Consider the following 18,899-nt stretch of genomic DNA (forward strand, 5'->3'; position numbering starts at 1 on the left):
AGGTGTAAAACATCAATCGCTTCTGTAAAAAATATCAAATTATCGATAATGGTTTTCTAATATTGAAGGTATTGTGCACATCAGAAAGCTTCTCTAGTAGAAAGTAACTCCACTAACACTGGCACAGGTTGCCCAGAGTGGTGATAGGTACCCCATCCCTGGAAACATTGAAGGTCAGGTTGGATAGAGCTCTGAGCAACCTGATCTGGTTGAAGATGTCCCTGCCCGAGGCACAGGGGTTTGACTAGATGGCCTTTAAAGGTCCCTTCCAACACAAACCATTCCATGATTCTATATTTGGCAACAATTACAGTATACTTATCCTATGCCAAAAAGTGGATGTTTGCCTAGAAACCTTGTATTGCATTCTTGTATTTGATATGGAGAGAGAGAACAGGTCCCAGCCAGTAATATGTATATTTGGTGATTGATTCCTTCAGGTGAAGGAAAGCAATTAACATTAATTAGGAGGAGAGGGAAGCTTTATATAGAAAAATGAAAATAGCAACTGGACATTCTTAATGTGATTCCAAAACTACAACTCTGACGACAAAAGAGAGAAAAACTTGAGCTAACAGCCAATGATAGTTCAACAGTACAGTGGGAATAAAAATTGATGTATAACAGATAGAACAAAGGAAAACTTGTATTTTCATTGATGATCGTAAAATGTAGATGATGTAAAAAGACAGCAGAACAACAGTGAAATTATGGCAAATGGATGCCAGGAAAATAGAAGAAGTGTCACACACATTCAGACTTAGGGTCTACCTAGCCCAGTGTCCTGACTTCAGCAGAAACTAAAATAGATGCCTAGGGAAGAGTAAAAGCTGGATGATCATGTGTAATAATTCATCATTAATTCTCTCCAAATATGAAATATTTTCAACTCAATAACTTCCTGAGTGGAATGTCTTTTTTTTTTTTTTATTTTTAATTTAGTTACTTTCAGTGGCTCTCCTTTCCCTGTATTTACATAATCTACCCTTGAACACCGCTGAGCTGTGCTCATAATCTCTTCCAGTGAAGATTTCAACAGGTCCAACACATGTTGTGCAAAGAACAACTACTATTTCCTTTTGCCTTTTTTTAAAAACAAAAACCAAACAAACAACAAAACACCACCAAAACTCTATTAACTTCATTTTGTAGGCTTTATTTCCCTTACTAGAAGAAAAGGTGAATTGTCAGTATGTGGTGACAGAAGAAAGCCTTTCATGTTCAAGGAAGGAAAGAAATCCTAGCAGTTTTTCAGCAGCGTGGTTGATAGACCAATAGCACAAATATCCCAAAGGGGAAGGTGGATTGGCTGAGGCTTTACCCATCAATATCCAGCTTTGCCTGAGTGTTTTCTGGAAAGGAAGGGTGGGTTTGGTCAAACACACTCTATATGGCTGAAGGCTGCTTTTTGCCACGAGGTTTTATGGTCAGAACAGTAATCTAATGGTCCCTACTCCTGTCTTCTGGCACCCTTTAAGGTGGGGGATAATCGCCCTGCAGATGTTCATCATTTATCTGATGCAGGAGAATATTTAAGTGTAGGACTGTCTGACTAATTTTACATACCTGCTTTCTGTATTTTCTTGAATCTCTTGACTGTACTGGTGTCTTATGAATTGTTTTCAAGTGTCCCGTTCCCTCTTGGTTTTTTATCTCTGTCAGATATGAAGGATGTCATTGCCACAGGACACATCGTCAGCGGAACAGAGCCCTTCTGTGGGAGGTTCAGTGTTCACAGACCAAGCCAGCTGGTGAAAACTTCCCGCTCAACTCTACCAAGATATGATCTTACCAAATACACACATGTAGGTGGCTGCTCTTGAGTTGGTTGCACTGGGGACTGAATATAAGAGCCCAACCAGCAACATAATAGCATCTGGTCTGCTTAGACTTCCCCCAAGTACATGAAGGATCATGTCTTTGGACTACGCTTGTGGTCAGAGCAGAGCATCTTTGGTTGGGTGGATAGTCTGAGAGCCCTGAGGCATAGATATTTTTTAACACATCTGGCTGTTATTTGGGGATGTAACTCTGGCTGAGGGAAAGGAAAAGGTGGGGTGGTGTTGGGAAAAGATGAAAGATGCAGGGATGACCTCTGCTTAAGAAAAGGAAAAAAAATCCCTTATCTGGTTTCCGATCTCACCCACTTTTCTGGTCATCTTCTACATCTACTTTTAATAGGAATAAGGTCCTGATTTCAACTCTCACCCTTTCTTTTTCACCTGGGGGAAGGCAAATTCTTGGGGGTTGCAAGGAAGGAGGTGGGAGGGAAAGACTCATCTCCAAAGCCCCCTGCAGTCCTTCCAGATTCCTTCCAGGTCTTCACAGATCTCTTCCAGTCCTATTTCCCCACCTTGTACACATCCTAAACCTTGCATCTTGCAAATCAAACCAAATCTCCAGTCTCTATTCCTCCCGCCCAGGTACTTGATGTCCCCACTGACACTTACCAGCTATGTTTTGCCCCAAAACTGAGGCCTAAGGGATCAGTTTCACACTATGTGGTGGCACACAGGTCACCTGGATGCCTTGCACTGTCTTCTCTGGGTGCTATTCAAGGCAATTTGGCCTTAAGCGGTGGGCTTCATTGCTGACCTTGAACGACATGTCTCCCTACTAACATTAAACTGGGATTTAAACAGAATATAATATCTTCTACAGGCATTACATACAAATTATGTGTGGTTTGATTTGTGAATTTTTTTCCCCATTTTTGCAGGTGTGTTTTGCACATAAAGGCCTTATGAGCAAAATCCTTAATATCTTGATGTCCTACACCAACGTCTCTTTAAGTTCAGTGAAAAGGAACCTCACCTGCCTATGGGATTTCAATGAAACTGACTCTAAAAGGTATCCAGACACCTGTAGTTTCCCGAGATTGTTTTCCATAGTAAGGTGTACAAGGAAAACTGCGAGAAGTTCTTATTTGTATAGGAACAAACTGTCAGTTGGAGTAAGCTGATACACTCTTTGTGTCTGCAGAGGCATTCCCAGAATGTGCTTCCATTCTTTTTGAGGATGTACTGAGATAATTTGCATGTTTCTTGTTATATGCATGATCTCACCTTAGTAATTCACAGATGGAGTTTGTTCTGTCTCTGGTAACACCAAAAGGTTTCAGAGGACATGAATTTCCCAGTTTCTCTGGCAACAGTCAGTGGATTTTTCTGCAGTGAGATAGAGTTAGGAATTGATTCCCCCCCTGAAACATCAAGAGATCATTGGTACACAAAGTTTCAAAGAATGCTTTAGTCTTTGATTTTCTTTATTCACTTAGAATTACATAGGTAGAAAACACTTGGTGTTAGATGTAAAACTTGGGTCAGGCAGACTTAGGAGTGCCTTAGGAACTTACCCAAGCTGCCAACTTCACTTTGTGATCTGTAAGGCTGTGTTGAGGGGGATGGGTGCATACCTGCAAGGGGAAGAAGGGGTTGGTGTTAATTTACTATGCGGTGGAGAAAGCTGGGAGCCTTGAGCAAACATCTGGTATTCTCAAGGGGCCTGAACTCTGCCTGACCCCCGTTCAGATTACTGCTGTTGTAGTGTCTTGCCAAGACTAGAGTGATGGTATTCATTCCCACATCCCACTCTTGTGATGCAGAGGAGGACACCTGAGCAGAGATCTAAAGCTTTATCTCTTCCTATGGGGAGCCCAAGACATAGAAAATGATCACAAGCCATTGAGCAAGTGTCTTATGTATGAGTAAATGAGTAAACAGTAGTAACAACAGCAGTACTTGACATTACCTGGAAGCTTCACAAAGCATCTCAAAAGTTGATGATTGCACTATCTCACAGCAAAAGTGACCTTGCACAACCTTGCTGTCTTCCAGCTGGACATTCACCTGCACTGACCTCTGGAAGGGGTGTGTGAATCTCTCCACACTTCTCCAGGACCTCCCTGCCAATTCCCCAGTGTTTGTGCATCAGATAGACTTGCTGAGCCCTGTGCTGCGAAAGAAAACATCTGCGTCATATTACCTTGATGAAGTCATCATCTCAGACAGAGCTGTGACTGGTAAAGGAATCTATTTTTTTTTTTTCCTCTTAATGTTACTGTGTTTCCAGGGTACTCCATTAAAATCTTTAATGATAAGGCCAGTTGAAACTCTTTCAAAGGGGAAGGGTATTTCACAACAGGCACAAAAATAATTTTGCTTTCTTGATTTTTTTTTTTTGTGTGTGAAAGCAATCAAGAAGGAATTGCCAAATTTGGGGTTTTGAAAATGTGTTTCTATAAATGAACCTCTTGCATTGTCTTACCCAGACAAAACCAAACACCCCACTCCCCACGCCCCAATAAGTTTCCAGCTATGAAATGAAAATAACTTAGGCATAGTGACAGCTGTTCTCCTTGCTCTAATGAATGCTTGTGCTTTTTTTTCTTTCAGTTTCTCGGAGACATCCCAAGCCACCTTGGCCAGGTGGGAGGATAGTTGAAGCAGTGTCTGTAGTAGGGTCATCTCCCACTTACAATGTGTCCTGGGTGGTGTCTGGCTGTGGTGCAAGTCTGCCTCTTCTCTCTCTAAGGTAGGAACAGTGAGGAGATCATCTCAATAACCTGTAATACCTCTCACAGTTTCCCCTGACATGTCTGGGACTGGTTGTCATCTAAGACAGGACATAAGAGGCAGTGGAGGATAAGACTGCAGCTTGGCAACCACTGTGCTTTCACTACAGTCTTCTCCAGGCATTTCAAATGGGCTGTGTTCAGCCTGTTTAGACTACTGAATCCTACACAGATGTCTATACTCGGTAGATGGGCTGCAGGTCTAAATTAAGATACTTGATTTCATTCTCAGTACATCTTTTGAGCTTTGCTCATCGTATAGGGTCTTGAACGTATATTGTAGACATCTGAGTGAATGTATCTGATTCTGGTATTGAAGTTCCATTGTATGAGTGAGATTCAGTTGCCGAACCAGAGGTGCTTAAGATGTTTCAGCTAACCTGGGGTTAAGAAGATATAATGTAGGACTAGAAGGAGATTCAAGCCCTTCTGGAGCAGTGGATGGAGATCAGCCAGAGATGCTCCCACCAATTACTGTGTTAGGCAATGTAAGTGCCTGAGATGGTTTCTATTCTGGAAGTCCCAAAAATGAAAGTGGAGGTAGAACCATAGACTAATCTTAGAGAGTGCAACATTAAAAAGCTACACTGGCAGACAGTAAATCCTATAAAAGTTGGATTGTATCCAGTTAAGACAAAACATGCCTGATGGGAATAATAGAGGCAGGCAAGGGAGAAGCTGAAATGATGCAGCCTCTTCTCTGCAGCTGTTATTTTGGCTCAGTTACACCACCCAAACTGACTTGCCCAGGTGTCCATGGGAAACCTCCTTTCAGAAGATGAACCTCAGTCTGGTGTAACTTACTTTGGGTTTTTTTGTGTTCTTTCTTCTTTGTAGCAAATGCAAAGTACCATGTCATTAGTTTTGAGTGCTCTAAAACCAGCTAAATTCTCCTTTAAAAGGTGGCTAAGATCTGAAGAAAATTAGGTCTGGTTCCCAGGGCAGCCAAATCCTTGCATCTTCTGGTGAAATCTAAGGTTTTGGTGAATTCATCAATTACATTTGGGTTCAGAGACATAGTCCAAGTCAGCACAAAGGAAAAGATGGGCACAATCCAGTCTATATCTCATTTTTCCCAGTGTGACAGCTGCTCAGTGGCAGCTCAGACTGTTGTCCTGCAAAGCCCAAGTCTAAGAAGTTAGGACATAAAAATGTTAAACCACATCTCAGACCTAGCTGTTATGTAGAAGTCATCTAGCACAGCACAGAAGGATTTAACTTGTGAAAATCCATCCTTGAAAAGCACATTTAATTGCCAGTGTCAACTGCAGTGTTTTTATATGAACCACTGATGGTAAAGGCAAGGATGAGAATACAGGGGGATGTCTGTGGGGTTTAATATGCATAAACAGAGTTGTAACTAACAGAAAGAGGGGAAATTTTTACTCCTGTGTGTAGCCTTTACAAGACTGACATTAGAATACTACATACAGCACTGATGACCGCATTTTTCAAAGGGATTTAGAAAAACTGGGGAGGGGGCTGTGGAGTCATGATCATGATTATGGGGCTGAAGAAAATGTGTAGGAGAGAAAGATTTAAGAAGCTCAACCTGCTTAGCTTGTAAAAAGAGGATTAAGAGATGGATTGATCACAGTACTTCTCACCAGGAGATAAAAAAGAAAGAAAGAAAAAAAGGATGCTGGCACTGGTGGGCTTCTTCACCTCACAGAGGAAGATGTAAGAGAAACCAGTGTGTGATGCTGAGGCCAGGAAGACTGAGAACAGAAATCAGTGTGTGCTTTAAAAATGAGTGGGCTGATCACTGTCTTTGGATATCTTCAGAATAAACTTGGCTCTTCCTCTTAACTGAGCCTGTGCCGTGCTTTATTCTAATACAACTTGCTGCTGTCGGGACAGGAATATTAGCTATTATCTGATGTACTGGCTGTACATCAGACCAGAAGGGTCAGTGGATCGTTTGATTTTGTGTTCTTGAAATTTGCTCTGCAGAAGCCGCCGCTGAGCTCTGGGTCGTCAGCTGTTATCCCTACACGTACCCACACGGGGGCACCATTTACCGCAGAGAATCTCATTTTTCTTTGAAAAAAATAATTTTAGTGGCAAGGGAGGAAATACTTTAAGTTTTAGAAACTGAGCCTTGGGTGAGCTTTAATACACAAAAATTATCACTGTCATTCAGGAGAGGTAAGATTTTGATAGGCTGGAGGAGACTACAGAATGAAGTAGGGGAAGATTTTTGCATTGATGTTATAGCTTGCTGTCCAGGCTGCATTGAATTGGTCCTTTAAAAACACCACTACCGGGATAAAATGTGCTCATGCTTGGTGCTGTATGAACTATGTCTTCTACCATATTTTTTTAAAAAAAGTGTTTTCCCTTTTGTTTCTCTTGTATGCATTGCCTATGTTGTGTAGGTATAAGTTGGGAGTATTTGATTCCAGTTGAGCTCTGAATGTGTTCTCCTTGGGTCCTTCAAGAGTGTTGTTCCCATAGGTGTGTCTCTGCTGCTGGTTGACATGGAGGTGTCAGGAGTGGGGGTTCTTGACTGCTGATGCCTTCAGGTGAATCCTTTCTGTCACACAGAGGTGCTTTGCTTGCGGAGGGCTCTAAGGAGTACAGCTACCTTTATGTCGCCACGGAGGATGTGAGGGTCAGCCTCACCATTCAAAGAGTGCAAAAGTCATCCCCACCTATTGGAGGAACCTTCCACATCCACTTGGCCAATACAGTCATATCAGGTAAAAAAAGATGCAAATATGGGTCCTGGATTTCCTTTGCAGGAAGCCAAGTGAAGCACAACCTTGGAAATGCCTGGGGTACAGGCTGGCAAGTTAAAACAGTAGTGACAGTTTGTAGATCTTTGTATTTGATGTCCTTCAAGACAGGAATTAAGGATTATAGGGAGGGCAGAATTTCTAGACATCAGGTATGGGGTTGTTCCAAAATAAAGACAGCCACTATGAAATACTTGCCTTAATATTAAATAACTTTGGATCCAATCCCGAACTAGGATTTTGCAACCCAAGGTTTTGTTATTCTGCTATTTCTTCAGCCTATGTACTTCTGGTTGTCTTGTATAACAAGATGCATGCAGGTTGGCAGGAATTTCATTCTCTTTTAGGATTAACAGGATTGGTAATTGGCTTGAAGATACTACAAAAGCTCTTGTGCATAGAATTGCTTGACTTCAATTAGTGACGCTTTTAGATGTGCTATGTTTTCTTGTCTTTGGTTTAAATAATCAAGGAGGATTAGAATGAAAGTTACCAGGTTAATCTGAACAAAAGCAATGAGAAAGTAACTGGTGACTCAGTTATAAAGCCAAATAACAAAACAGATAAATGTAGCCTTAGAATATTTGTGAAATAACTCTTTTCTGCATGTTGTTACTTAAGATTTTCATACAACAGCTGGAGGCTGTCTCTATGGTGTCATGCTTTGAATATCATCTTTCAAAAATGTACTCTGTTCCTCTTGCCCCATTCCCAGGTCTTGTGCTTTCCCTTCTTTCTTGTGAATTGGTTTAGAGAGACTTATTGTATCTGCAGCTTTGAATGGCTATGGGTGTTTATGTCAAAAGAACTAAAACTTAATTTGCATTTATTTGGGATTAGACTCTATAAAGTCTTCTTGATAGACTGACTTTTTTCACACCCATCTCATCTAGAAAGTTTCCAGCCTTTCTAATTTGAAGGAAAATGATTTGCACACTGAATATTCATGTGTGATGTAATGTAAAAGTATTACTTAAAATTTGTGATGGTCCCAACTGGAGAGAAATGTCTAGGTTTTCTTGGCTATTTAATAGTGCAGAAGATCTTCAGACTAGATATAAGGAAGAATTCATTTATGATCAGGTTGGTAAACACTGGAACATGTTGCCCAGAGAGGTGGTCGGTGCCCCATTCCTGGAAACATTAAAAGTCAGGCTGGATGGGGTTCTGAGCAACTTGATCTAGCTGAAGATGTCACTGCCCATGGCAGAGGGGTTGGACCAGAAGACCGTTAAAGGCCCTTCTGACTCAAACCATTCTATGATTCAGTTCCATGATTTTTTTGGCATTTGGGGTCCAGTAAATTTCTCTCTGCTGCTCTTTGGCAATTACAGAGGTTTGAACCACAACAGCCTTGCACCAACAGTGAAACACCTTTCTACTAGCCGGTAGCTGTGCTTCCCTAGGAGTGATAATAGCCATTGCTTTCTAATGTCTTTTGCAGATGTTTCAGTGCACATCTCCTCCCGCCATCTTCGCAAGCTTTTGCAAGACAACGTAGACAATTCTACAGCCCCGTACTTCAACACCAATGACTTCATTGTGACCAAAGACTCAAACTCTTGCTATGAAAGCATCTGGACACTCACTTGGAAAACAAAAACTGGAGACTTGCCCAATGTTATCAGAGTACAGTAATTTATATTACTAACATCCACTTTGAGCCCCATTCAATATCTTTGTCCTTAGCTGATTCATTCTCCCAACATGTTTTTATGGAGACACACATGTGACCTTAGACAATCTATCTTCTTATCAGGAACAGCAGCTTAAGCAAATTCCAGATTAGATGATTTAAAAACCAATTGCAGTTGCAGGAGGAGAAATTACATCATCAGAGCCTGTGCTTCAAAATAATGAGGAGGCTAGAAAGTAATTTCTGTGCTTTGTTGCAGTTCTGCACAATAAAGGGATTCCTATACTGAAATAAAATCTATTATAATCATGTTAATATTTCAGTACAGTAACTGAAGCTCAGTACAGGTTTGTGGCATCATTTATGGGCCAAGAATGTTTTTCTGTTTGGGTTCATATTTGGTTCTCACAAATCTCAGATGAAGGCTCAGTTCACACTCTCCCACCTCAAAATTTGTCATGCACAAAATGAAAAAATGAATTTTGACTTCAAGTAGAAGGATCTCTTTTGAATAAGTACTTAGACTGAGCTGCTTCCTCCTTCGAAAAGAAAACCTATTTCTTTGTATATTCAGCTTCTAAAAGTGTAAGATCATTTTCAACAAAGCAATGAGCTTTCATGCTCAAGACATTGGCCTAAAGGGTGAGAAAAGCTTGATCTGCATCTTCACCTGTAGCACAGTCTCTTGTTTCACCCAAAGTCATGTATTTGGGAAGCAGATGTTCAGAGCTCTTTCCATGCCTAATTCCAAATGATATTATTGAGTATTAGAAATTTATTTGCAAATCTGGCTCCTGAATCTCTGTGCCTCAGTTTGCAGTCTCTTTGCCTGCAAAGTGACAGTGGGAATGGGGAGGTGTTGTGATGTCTTGGATAATAAAGATTTAGACCTGGAGATAAGATTCCTGGAAGAGCTTGAGAGAAGGCTTCCAGCAGTTATTTGCAGCCTTGTGAAGACTCTGTATGAACAGTGGGGGTATGGTTTTAATTTCAAATCACAGAACAGAAAAGGGCAAGAAACTTAAATTCTTTTTTCTTTGGCAGGTCTCTGCCAAACACCTCACTGGTCTAAAACCAACTGTTTCTAGTCGTGTGGTTTATGATGGGGGTGTATTTATTGGACCAATATTTGGGGACATGCTTGCTACCTTCAATAACAAAACACAGGTGAGTTAATGTGCTGTCACACTTCTTATTAATTTATCCAGGTTTTGTAGATCCAGGAGTCTCTTACATATTCAGGTACCCAGTTCTGCCGCTAAATCCTTTCAGAAATCTGTTCTGTGCTTTGCCATAAATTGGTCAGATTCTGTTCCCTGGTTTGGGGAGCAAGACTTTCCTCCAAGAGCTGTTGCAGGTGGGGAGAATGGTTATCATGGGTGATGGAAGGCAGTTTATTTCTTTTGAGGCAGTGGCCGTGGGCTGGCATCAGCTCTGGACAGCCACCCTTGGTGGGTCTTATGGTGCTGGCCACCAGACTTGGGAACGATGCTCTATTCATCTGCAGTGTTCCCACTGTTACACTGATGGGCAAAATAATTGAGATGGTGGCTGTGGTACTTGCCTGTGAATTAGACAAGTCCCTCAGCCTCTGTGGATCTCAATTCAGGTGTGGCAAGGGAGTAAGGAAGGCCTCCTGGCTGAGTGGGTCTGCTGGACGGAAAAACGTGAGGCAAACCATGCTCTTGGTTGCTGCAGAGCAGTGCTCATTGCTGGGTTTGCTCTCAGCAAAGACTGCCAGGCATGATAGCGATAACAGGGTGATGCTGGATATGCGCATAGGGCAGCTGTGTAGCATCTGGGGCTAGGTCACCTTGCTTTTTTGGTAAGCCTGTTCCCCAGAAATACAGACTGTCCTTCCCACAGTGGCTCAACCACCTATTGTATCTTTGCCACCTGTGTTGCAGATATACCCTCAAACAGACCAAATGAAACAGAAAGGGCAGCAGCAATCAGATTTCCTCTTTATATTTGAAGCTTTATTCTGGCTTGCTGCTAGCAACAAGTACAAAAATATCCCTCTATTTATTGTGTCTCCATTTCAGCAGAGTGCTTGGCAACTCTGTGCCTCTTGTGTTTCTTGGAGATAGTCTGCTTTTGCTTTTTGCAAGCGTTTCTGTGTTCCGCTGGTACACCCTTAATACCTGGGAGAGAGATGAAGAGGGGCTCTCCTATGCCCTAGCTGTGCCAATTGGCTCTTTTGAGATACCAGGATGTCAGAAGAGATATCTAATTATAACTTTTGTTAGATAATCAAGGTCACAGCCCAGCTTTCTTCTTTCAGCATGAGCAACAAGGGGAAAAAAAACAGATTTGATGGCTGCGTGCTGAAAATACATGTTCTGGGATTCATTCTAATCAGCCTTTCAGGGGGCTTTAAATACAATAAACTTGTTCCCAGGGTGGGGTGGGAAAGACTGGGTTGCGGCACACAAGGTTTTCCATAGATCACTAGAAGAACAGGAATTGCGAGGAGCTGTGGCATCCCAGCAAGATGGGAGATAAGATCCTGCAGATACCGAGAAAGGGTGTCGATACAGCTTCCAAAGCTGTGCTCTGCTTTGCCGAAGGTGAGCCCTAACGAGCCTTGCAATTAAATTTGTGATGAGGTTGCCATAGGATAAACAGCTGTCCGACTGTGCTCTCCTCTGGCACAGGCCAAGTGCTCTTGGTAGCTCAGGGTGGCTACCAGCATCACTCTGCAGGTCTCCCAGGGGGATGTGGCTGTAGAAAACACCTCTGTTCCCAGCTTTAGGGTAACCTTCTTCTCTGTCTCCAGGTGGTGGTGGTGGTGAATGATGTCCTTGCAAACTGCTCTGGTTCATGCTCTTTCCAGTTCAGCCAGGAGCTGACACCCTTAGTCACTGATGTGGAGTATTCATCAGGTAATGGGGCTCTGTGTCTGGACAAAATGGCAAAAGTAATGTTCTGTGAAAAAGATCTGCCAGATGCTGATGACTTGGTGTGCATGTGTATTCTTTTGGAAATTTCTGATTTTATGGAAACTGTGGTTTCTGGTGGGGTACTTCTGATCAGCTCCAGTCTTAAAGTATGTAACACAGACATGTTTTTACAGCAATGTTGAGATAGTAGAGGTGCAAAGAGAAAAATAGCAATGATCTTGGCACTTAAAGCAAAAGGTGGTTCTCAGTGCCAGTTATTTTTAATAACTGTAAGGAAATACATAATAGCTGGACAGGGACAGGCAGAAATAAATGTTATGGGGGACAATGAGAGATCATTGGTGGTGTAGTTTTTAGGAGGTCCTGATGAAGATGGTAAAAAATTTTTAACTGTTGGTTGAAATTAACTCCTGGGCATTGCTACACAAAAATTCATGAGTCATCTTGTTGCTTATATTCCTTCAGATGATAGGTCCCAGGCCACAGTAGTTATCAGGGGAGCTGGCTTCACTGTGGAGAAGCCAGCCTTGCAAGTGGAGGTGAACAACACTATCTGCCACGTCATAATGTTGAATCAATACAAAGTGGTTTGCCAGATGGAGAGGCTGCCAGTTGGAGTCTACAAGCTGACACTACTGGTGAGACCTTATGGCTTCGCACTCAATGGCAGCACAAGAGAAGGCATCTTCCTAAGAGTTGACCCAAAGCTGGTAGCTATTGAACCTCCTACAGCTTCAGAGATTGGTAGGTCTGAATACCAAGCCAACTCTAAAGGGACATCTGCTTTCTGTTGCTTACTTTTCATGGTGTGTCTTAGTTCTGTAGTTTCACTACTAAGGTCTTCACCTGGTGAAAAAGCTGTAATATGGCTGGACACATCATGTGTACCCCAAAGCACTGGGGCAAGTCTTGTAAAGAGTGACAGATCTTCCTTGGTTCTTTGTGGACCAACCAGTTTCCTGCCTAGTTTTGTTTGGGAATAGTGAGTTCGAGTGCAGGTATATTCATTCCAGCAAATCAGATGGGTATTAGAGTTTCATAGCTCATCTCTCCACATCCATTTAACACATAGCTTTGTAGTATTTGAATTAATCTGGCCTAATTGTGAAATGGCTGAACTTTGGTTCATCCCACTCATATTGAAATGAATTCATATTCTGAGTTGTAAAATTAGATACAAAACTCAGAAATCTAGAGAAGCTCAAACTAAACTGAATTTCCTTCCATTCCCTTTACCCCTCCTTTCCTCAAAACAGAAGAGGAAATAAAGGGTGATATATTCCACCCCTGAAGACAAGAGCCTGGAAGATTTTCCACAGTGCTCTGGGGTCAAAGGACCATTATGACTCTCTCATCTGCCCTGTATGTGACACAGATGAAAAGACTTCGCCTGGAAGTTCCTCCACAGTGTCTAGACAATTGTAGTTAAGACAAACTAAATGCTGTAAAAAGCCACCCTTCCTTTGCTGGGAAAGGGAAGAGCTTCCCCAACCCAATGAGAAATGTGGAGAACCTCTTTACACACTTGAGTTGTGCAGTAAGGACCAACAGTCTCAGCATGTGACTTGCTTTCAAGCAGCTGGGTATGCACCTAGAGAGAACATGATGCAGGTCTACACGGACAGTAAAAATTATCCTGCTTTTGTATGGAAACTTGCTAGTTTCAGTATTGCGGTGCTTTGAAATCATGGTAATACGCATGGCTGAGAGCAGAAGTACTGGCCTAGGTGCAGCATGAAGCTCGCTTAGCCATGTGGCTTGGTGAGCTGTCTGTGCTATGCTTGGCCACCTTGGAGGAGGCAGAGCGAACCTCTCTGGATGAGCCATGGGATGGACTTGGGACAATGTAGAGTTCCAAAGCTGGAAAGCAAGAAGTTATGGCTTTCTTTGCTTTTATTTTGTTGGGGTGCATGGAAAGAAATCTATTCTAACCCTTTTCTTTCTAAACCCAAACCCACAAAAAAAACCCCCAAACCAAAACCCAAAGAACACAAAACCAAAAACTCCCCCAAAAAAACCTAAAAGAAAAAAGCCAACAATGGCAAGTTTTAGTGCCTGGGCCTTGCTTCTTATTTCCTTCACTGGCAATCCTGTTCTCCCAATTACAGTGATCCATCACTCATTAAGAAGAAAGCAAGTATAATGTTATCTTACATTACATATGCCTTGAACATTTATAATTGGAAAGAATTACAGCTTCCATCTGTGTTTTTAATTTCTTCCATTTAAAATACTTCTCTTCAATCTTATCGTAAAGTGCACATATGCAGTATTTCACTGCATATGGATATAAGTGTAGATATCAAAACTTAAGAGCATCAGTCTTTACACAACACACATGGATTTTGTACTCTAAATCTGAGGCTCCTTATCTGACAACTGTTACATTAGACACGTGGCTTCAGGTTTGACTTCTTGCTGTTTCTGACTCTGCAGACTTAATGTTACAGGAGAGGAAGCATCTTGTATTTTGCTGCATCAGCTCCCTCTTGTCAACGTATCACTGGTCTTGGTGGTACCGTGCTGGGAGATCCCTGCGACCTAACTCTATAAGCATGGGATGCCTTTCTAAATATATTACCATGTTCCAGTGGATGGAAGGAACTTGCTGTTAACATATCAGATTGCTGTTACTTGCATGGTTTTGCTGCTAGCCAGAGAAAATCTAGAAGATTAAACTTCTGTAATTCTCTAGTGGTGTAAAGAATTAGCAGGACAAGTTACTTTGAGGAAAAGGTACAAGGGACTCTGCTGTCAATACATAATGACTTTTCTATAGAAGTTTGCTTAAATCACACATGAAAACCATCATATCCAGTTGGTTCCTAACACAGCCATACTAATACATTCACGTAAACACTGCATTGATAAAGTTCCTGCCTGCACAGTCTGTCTGTCCAGCCACAGCCCTAAAACTCTGTGGTACTGATAACTAGAGCAAGCAGCTGTAAGTTTCAAGCAAAATTTCTTTCTTTCTTTTTTTTTAAATTAGTCTCCGAATCACTTCAAAGAACAAAGTCCAGGTTAGAATTGCCATTAATGTCCATTCCTGTTCTCTATCCCGTTTCTCTTTCTAATATCCCTGAATATTCTAGTCACTTGGAAAAGCAGAGCTGCACCCTCACTATTTGCATTGGAAATGGATGCTGCAGAAAGATCAAGTGCGAGTCTGGCTTGTGTTGGGTATGATCCTGCATGTGATTGAAGAGGCTCAGCTGTGGCTGGCACAAAGCAGAACTGAGGCTTCTTAGTGCTTCACAGAATCAAACCCTCTGTGACTTTCCTCATAACCCTGCTAAGCCTTGAGCCCTGCCAAGTCCCCTTTCTAACCCAAGTTTCCTAGACACATGCTACAGGCTTTTTTGACAGCAGGGTGCTTGGCAGCTATTTGAACTGTGAAATCACCTGCTGTGTTAAGCTCATTTTCCATTCTTAGTGCTTCTTCCTTCCTTCCTTATTTCATTCTTGGGCTGGGGATCTTTCTGAGGGTGAGATCAGAGGCCAGACCTTGCTGGCTTAAATAAGTATGTAATTAAAAAATAAACCGAGAAACAAACCCAGTCCTTCTGTATCATGGACAAGAATTCAAATAATAGGCAAGAAGGATCGCTGGTGAAAGAGAGGAAGGTAGGCACAGCAAGGTAGAAGCAGATCATCAGATCAACTGAGAGACAGTACTGCCTTTTGCAGTAACCTATTAATAAAGAAACCTTTGCATATAAAAATATTGTTCTACATCTTGAATGTAATGGAAGAATTGGTTTTGTAGGAGGAGTGAGAGTGGTTCTCAGGGGGACCAGTCTGGAAGGGGTAAACTTGGTGTTATTTGGCTCTCAGCCTTGCCCAGTTTTGGAGGATGGCAGAAATTCAACGAGAATTGAATGTGAAGTTCCCTCTCGGGTAAGAAATCACGGGGTTTTTTTTTTTTGCAACAGTCAGCAGCCTACAGGCCTTCCTGTGTTTTCCTGGCCTAAACCTGCACTAGGGGAAGGGCAAATGATAGCCCATCAGCGAAATCTTGGTTGTGGGACAATTTACTGTGGATGACTCCTACAGTTTAGACCAGCTTAATTAACAATAGATTGACTGGGAATTTATGAAAACCAGTGAAATGGAAAAAAATCCAGATTGCAATGTCATTAGCCAAGCCTTGCATAAACAAAACCGGGGCTTTGAACTCCAGCAAAATTGCCCATCTCTGCTTTCCGTTGTCTACTAGTAAATTAAACGTGCTTGGGACAACTCCTTTTGATCACATTGCTGAATCCTCTTCAGCTCCAAATTTTCTACTTTACATCTAGATCTCCTTTGGACGTTATCTGTGTGTCATGCAAAAATGTGCCTAAGGGGTTGTTAGCAGCAGTGCTCTTTACTGCATGGTGAAGTTATACCCAGGACAATGTTAATAGTTTACATGTAGGGATAAGTGTCTGTAACCTACGACTGTTTCATTTGCTAGAACAGATACAGAGAATGAAAATATCCATAGCCTGGGATTGTTTTAAGGTTTCTAACTTTCCATAGGTGTCCCTTTAAAGTCAATGTAACTATACATTTGATTTTGGTAGATACACAAATTCTGTCAGTGCCATGTGCCTAAGTTATTAAGTATGGGAGATGTAGAAATATAGGGAATAACTTTTTTTTTTATTGGTGCATTCTTATCCCAGACATTTTTTCATTTCTTTTTCTAGGGTACAGAAGATGCTGCTGTCCGTGTGACACTAATTTCTGGATACCAGTCAACAACAGTTACCAACTTGTTCCAGTATGATCCTTCCTTAAACCCTGCTGTAGTATCGCTAAGCAGAAACAGAAGTGGCATAGCAGGTGAAAAGGCTGCAGACGTGTATTGGGCATCATCTATGGAAGTATTGTTGCTGATGGTGGTGGAGCAGGGGGAATCTAGGTCTATGGAGTTTGTTAATCTGATGCTGTTCTTTTGTTGTTTTCTTTTAACTTTGTACTCCTTGTGTTTCCTGCTAGCTCTGCTCAGGTCTGGTTGTTTTATGTTGGTTTGACTCTAGCATACGTGAGATAACGAGGTACTTGCCTTAGGCCAGTATGGATGATGTCCACAGGATGTCAGGTGCTGCACAGTGCTCCCTTTGTGTCCCGTTTCTCTGACTCTGCCCTGAAATTATTCCACCCATTTGTTCCTGGTAACAGGTTCAGCCATGACAAGAGAAGCGATCCCTAGAGAACGTCCTTCTCCAGGGTCCCAGAGGGTTGATCATAAAGTGCATTATGTGCATTTTGGGTTGCTGAAAACAGAATAGAGGGAAATTTGTCTTACGGTCTCCCATTTCCAAGCTAAACTGTTTCTTCCAGTTTGACCTTGTGTCAAAGCATAGACTTCATGGACTTTGTGGGGGAAAAATCTGAAGTAGATCTCATGGACTGTTTATCATTCCTGTCTTTTGAATGTGTCTACTTGGGGCTGGGTTTTTTGCTCATTTCCCTTCTTTTTTTTTTTTTTCCCCACAAGGGTTTGGCTGGGCTTTGGGAATAGAAGGCATTAACAGTGAGCACTGTCTACTTAAAAACAAGTCTTTTGGGAAGGTTTACTACATTTCTGTGTGGCAACCAGATTCCTAGTACCTGAGAGGGAGAGGAAGGAAGACAGGAGGAAGAGAGAAATATTCCTACTTTCCTACCTACCCCACTCCCATTCCTCCAAGCATGCAATCATCTGCAGGTCTTTTCCTTGCTTTTTGTAACTTCTCCAGTACACACTTTAATAAAGCTCCCCCAGCTCAGCAGTTTGGCTGGATTTGGTGGGGATGCAAGGAATTAGGTGACTGCCAGTGACAAAATGCACTTCTTGACTCACGCTCGGCATTTCTGTTCCTTTTCCCAAATGCCCTTGTTGTTTTCTATTACTCCAGAACGCATAAATAAGAAAAAATGTCCTTTATCATCTGAACATTATTCAGATACCATAGCACCAAGGGGAGATCTTTTTCTAGCCGCTGGCAGCCCAGGTGCAAGAAATTCCTTAATGTTATTGTCTCTTGAACAGTGGTGTGGCTGAGTTCAATCTCCTATTCAGAACCTCCATGGCTTCATTTTTTAACATAATTTCCCTCCTATATAATAAAAAGAATAAATAAATTACACTGATGCCTTCCAGGCATCTAGGATTAAGCTGACAATTGACCAAGAGTCCAAAGAGTTCACACTATAAATATATTCAACTTCACAGGCTTTCAAACTTTATCTGACTCTTGAGCGTGCAGAATTGAAAAGCACTGGCTTCAAGATCTGCTTAGAGGACCTGGTAGATGAAGGGAGCTTTGTACAGGTTCTCCCACCTCACGGGAGGCAGAGACTCCTCCAAAGCAGAGGCTGGGGGGCTGAATGGCAACAGTGACCTTGCTAAAGCCAAGTGACCTTGCCCTCTGCTTGGGAGACAAAATTGCCACTGAATCTTTAGTAAGAATGCATTAACCTATAGAAGTTGATTTTGATTAAGACTTAAGAGAGAGTGAAGCAGGTGAGCTGCTCCTGACTACCTCTCTCTGTGGCTAGGATAACGGTGACGTGTGCTCAATGAAGAGGAATGGGCTAAAATGGAGTTGGTCTGTGACAGCTAATCTTTGCTATCTGTTCTCAAGCAACTCTGTACATAGACAAGTGTTTTGGGCTGGCTGGCTCAGGAGGATGATAATTTTCTTTTTTCTTGATTAATTTAGGAGAGGGATTTATATAATGTGAAAGCAGGGAGTTAGGGTTGAAGACCCCTCCTCATCCTGTTTATTGGTGCTTCTGCGTAATTGAACCCTCACCCTTCAGAGGAGACAGGAGGATGAGCTTCACCTCCTAAACACATCTCTGTCTGCACTTGTTTAGGTGCCTTGCATAGTCAGTGAAGAGAAATAGATGTTTCTATGGTGGGATTCACCACAGCTTTTTTTGTCTCCCTTACAGTAAGATGAATCGTGCCATAAAGACCTCTTTTTCTCTTCATTGACTACAGAAAGCTATCTTGGTGAAAATACCTTTATTTGGGCTGTTGGATACCACTCTAATTATTTAAGCTTTTTCAG

The 18,899-nt window shown here is 41.9% G+C and overlaps 1 protein-coding gene across 4 annotated transcripts in view; it reads left to right on the forward strand.

Moving 5' to 3' along the window:
• Positions 1 to 18,899, forward strand: part of PKHD1 (PKHD1 ciliary IPT domain containing fibrocystin/polyductin) — a 280,766-nt gene that overhangs the window by 31,182 nt on the left and 230,685 nt on the right. For all 4 annotated transcript variants that reach the window (XM_056343184.1, XM_056343183.1, XM_056343185.1 and 1 more), the window contains 11 exons: positions 1,663 to 1,805; positions 2,720 to 2,850; positions 3,837 to 4,021; positions 4,395 to 4,533; positions 7,121 to 7,275; positions 8,756 to 8,940; positions 9,992 to 10,114; positions 11,727 to 11,832; positions 12,316 to 12,594; positions 15,620 to 15,750; positions 16,545 to 16,680. In XM_056343184.1, coding sequence (XP_056199159.1) covers positions 1,663 to 1,805; positions 2,720 to 2,850; positions 3,837 to 4,021; positions 4,395 to 4,533; positions 7,121 to 7,275; positions 8,756 to 8,940; positions 9,992 to 10,114; positions 11,727 to 11,832; positions 12,316 to 12,594; positions 15,620 to 15,750; positions 16,545 to 16,680 — 1,713 coding nt within the window. The remainder of the gene's footprint in view (positions 1 to 1,662; positions 1,806 to 2,719; positions 2,851 to 3,836; positions 4,022 to 4,394; positions 4,534 to 7,120; positions 7,276 to 8,755; positions 8,941 to 9,991; positions 10,115 to 11,726; positions 11,833 to 12,315; positions 12,595 to 15,619; positions 15,751 to 16,544; positions 16,681 to 18,899) is intronic.

Source organism: Falco biarmicus, chromosome 6 (genome assembly GCF_023638135.1).
Source record: "Falco biarmicus isolate bFalBia1 chromosome 6, bFalBia1.pri, whole genome shotgun sequence".
NCBI classification, from domain to species: Eukaryota; Metazoa; Chordata; class Aves; order Falconiformes; family Falconidae; genus Falco; species Falco biarmicus.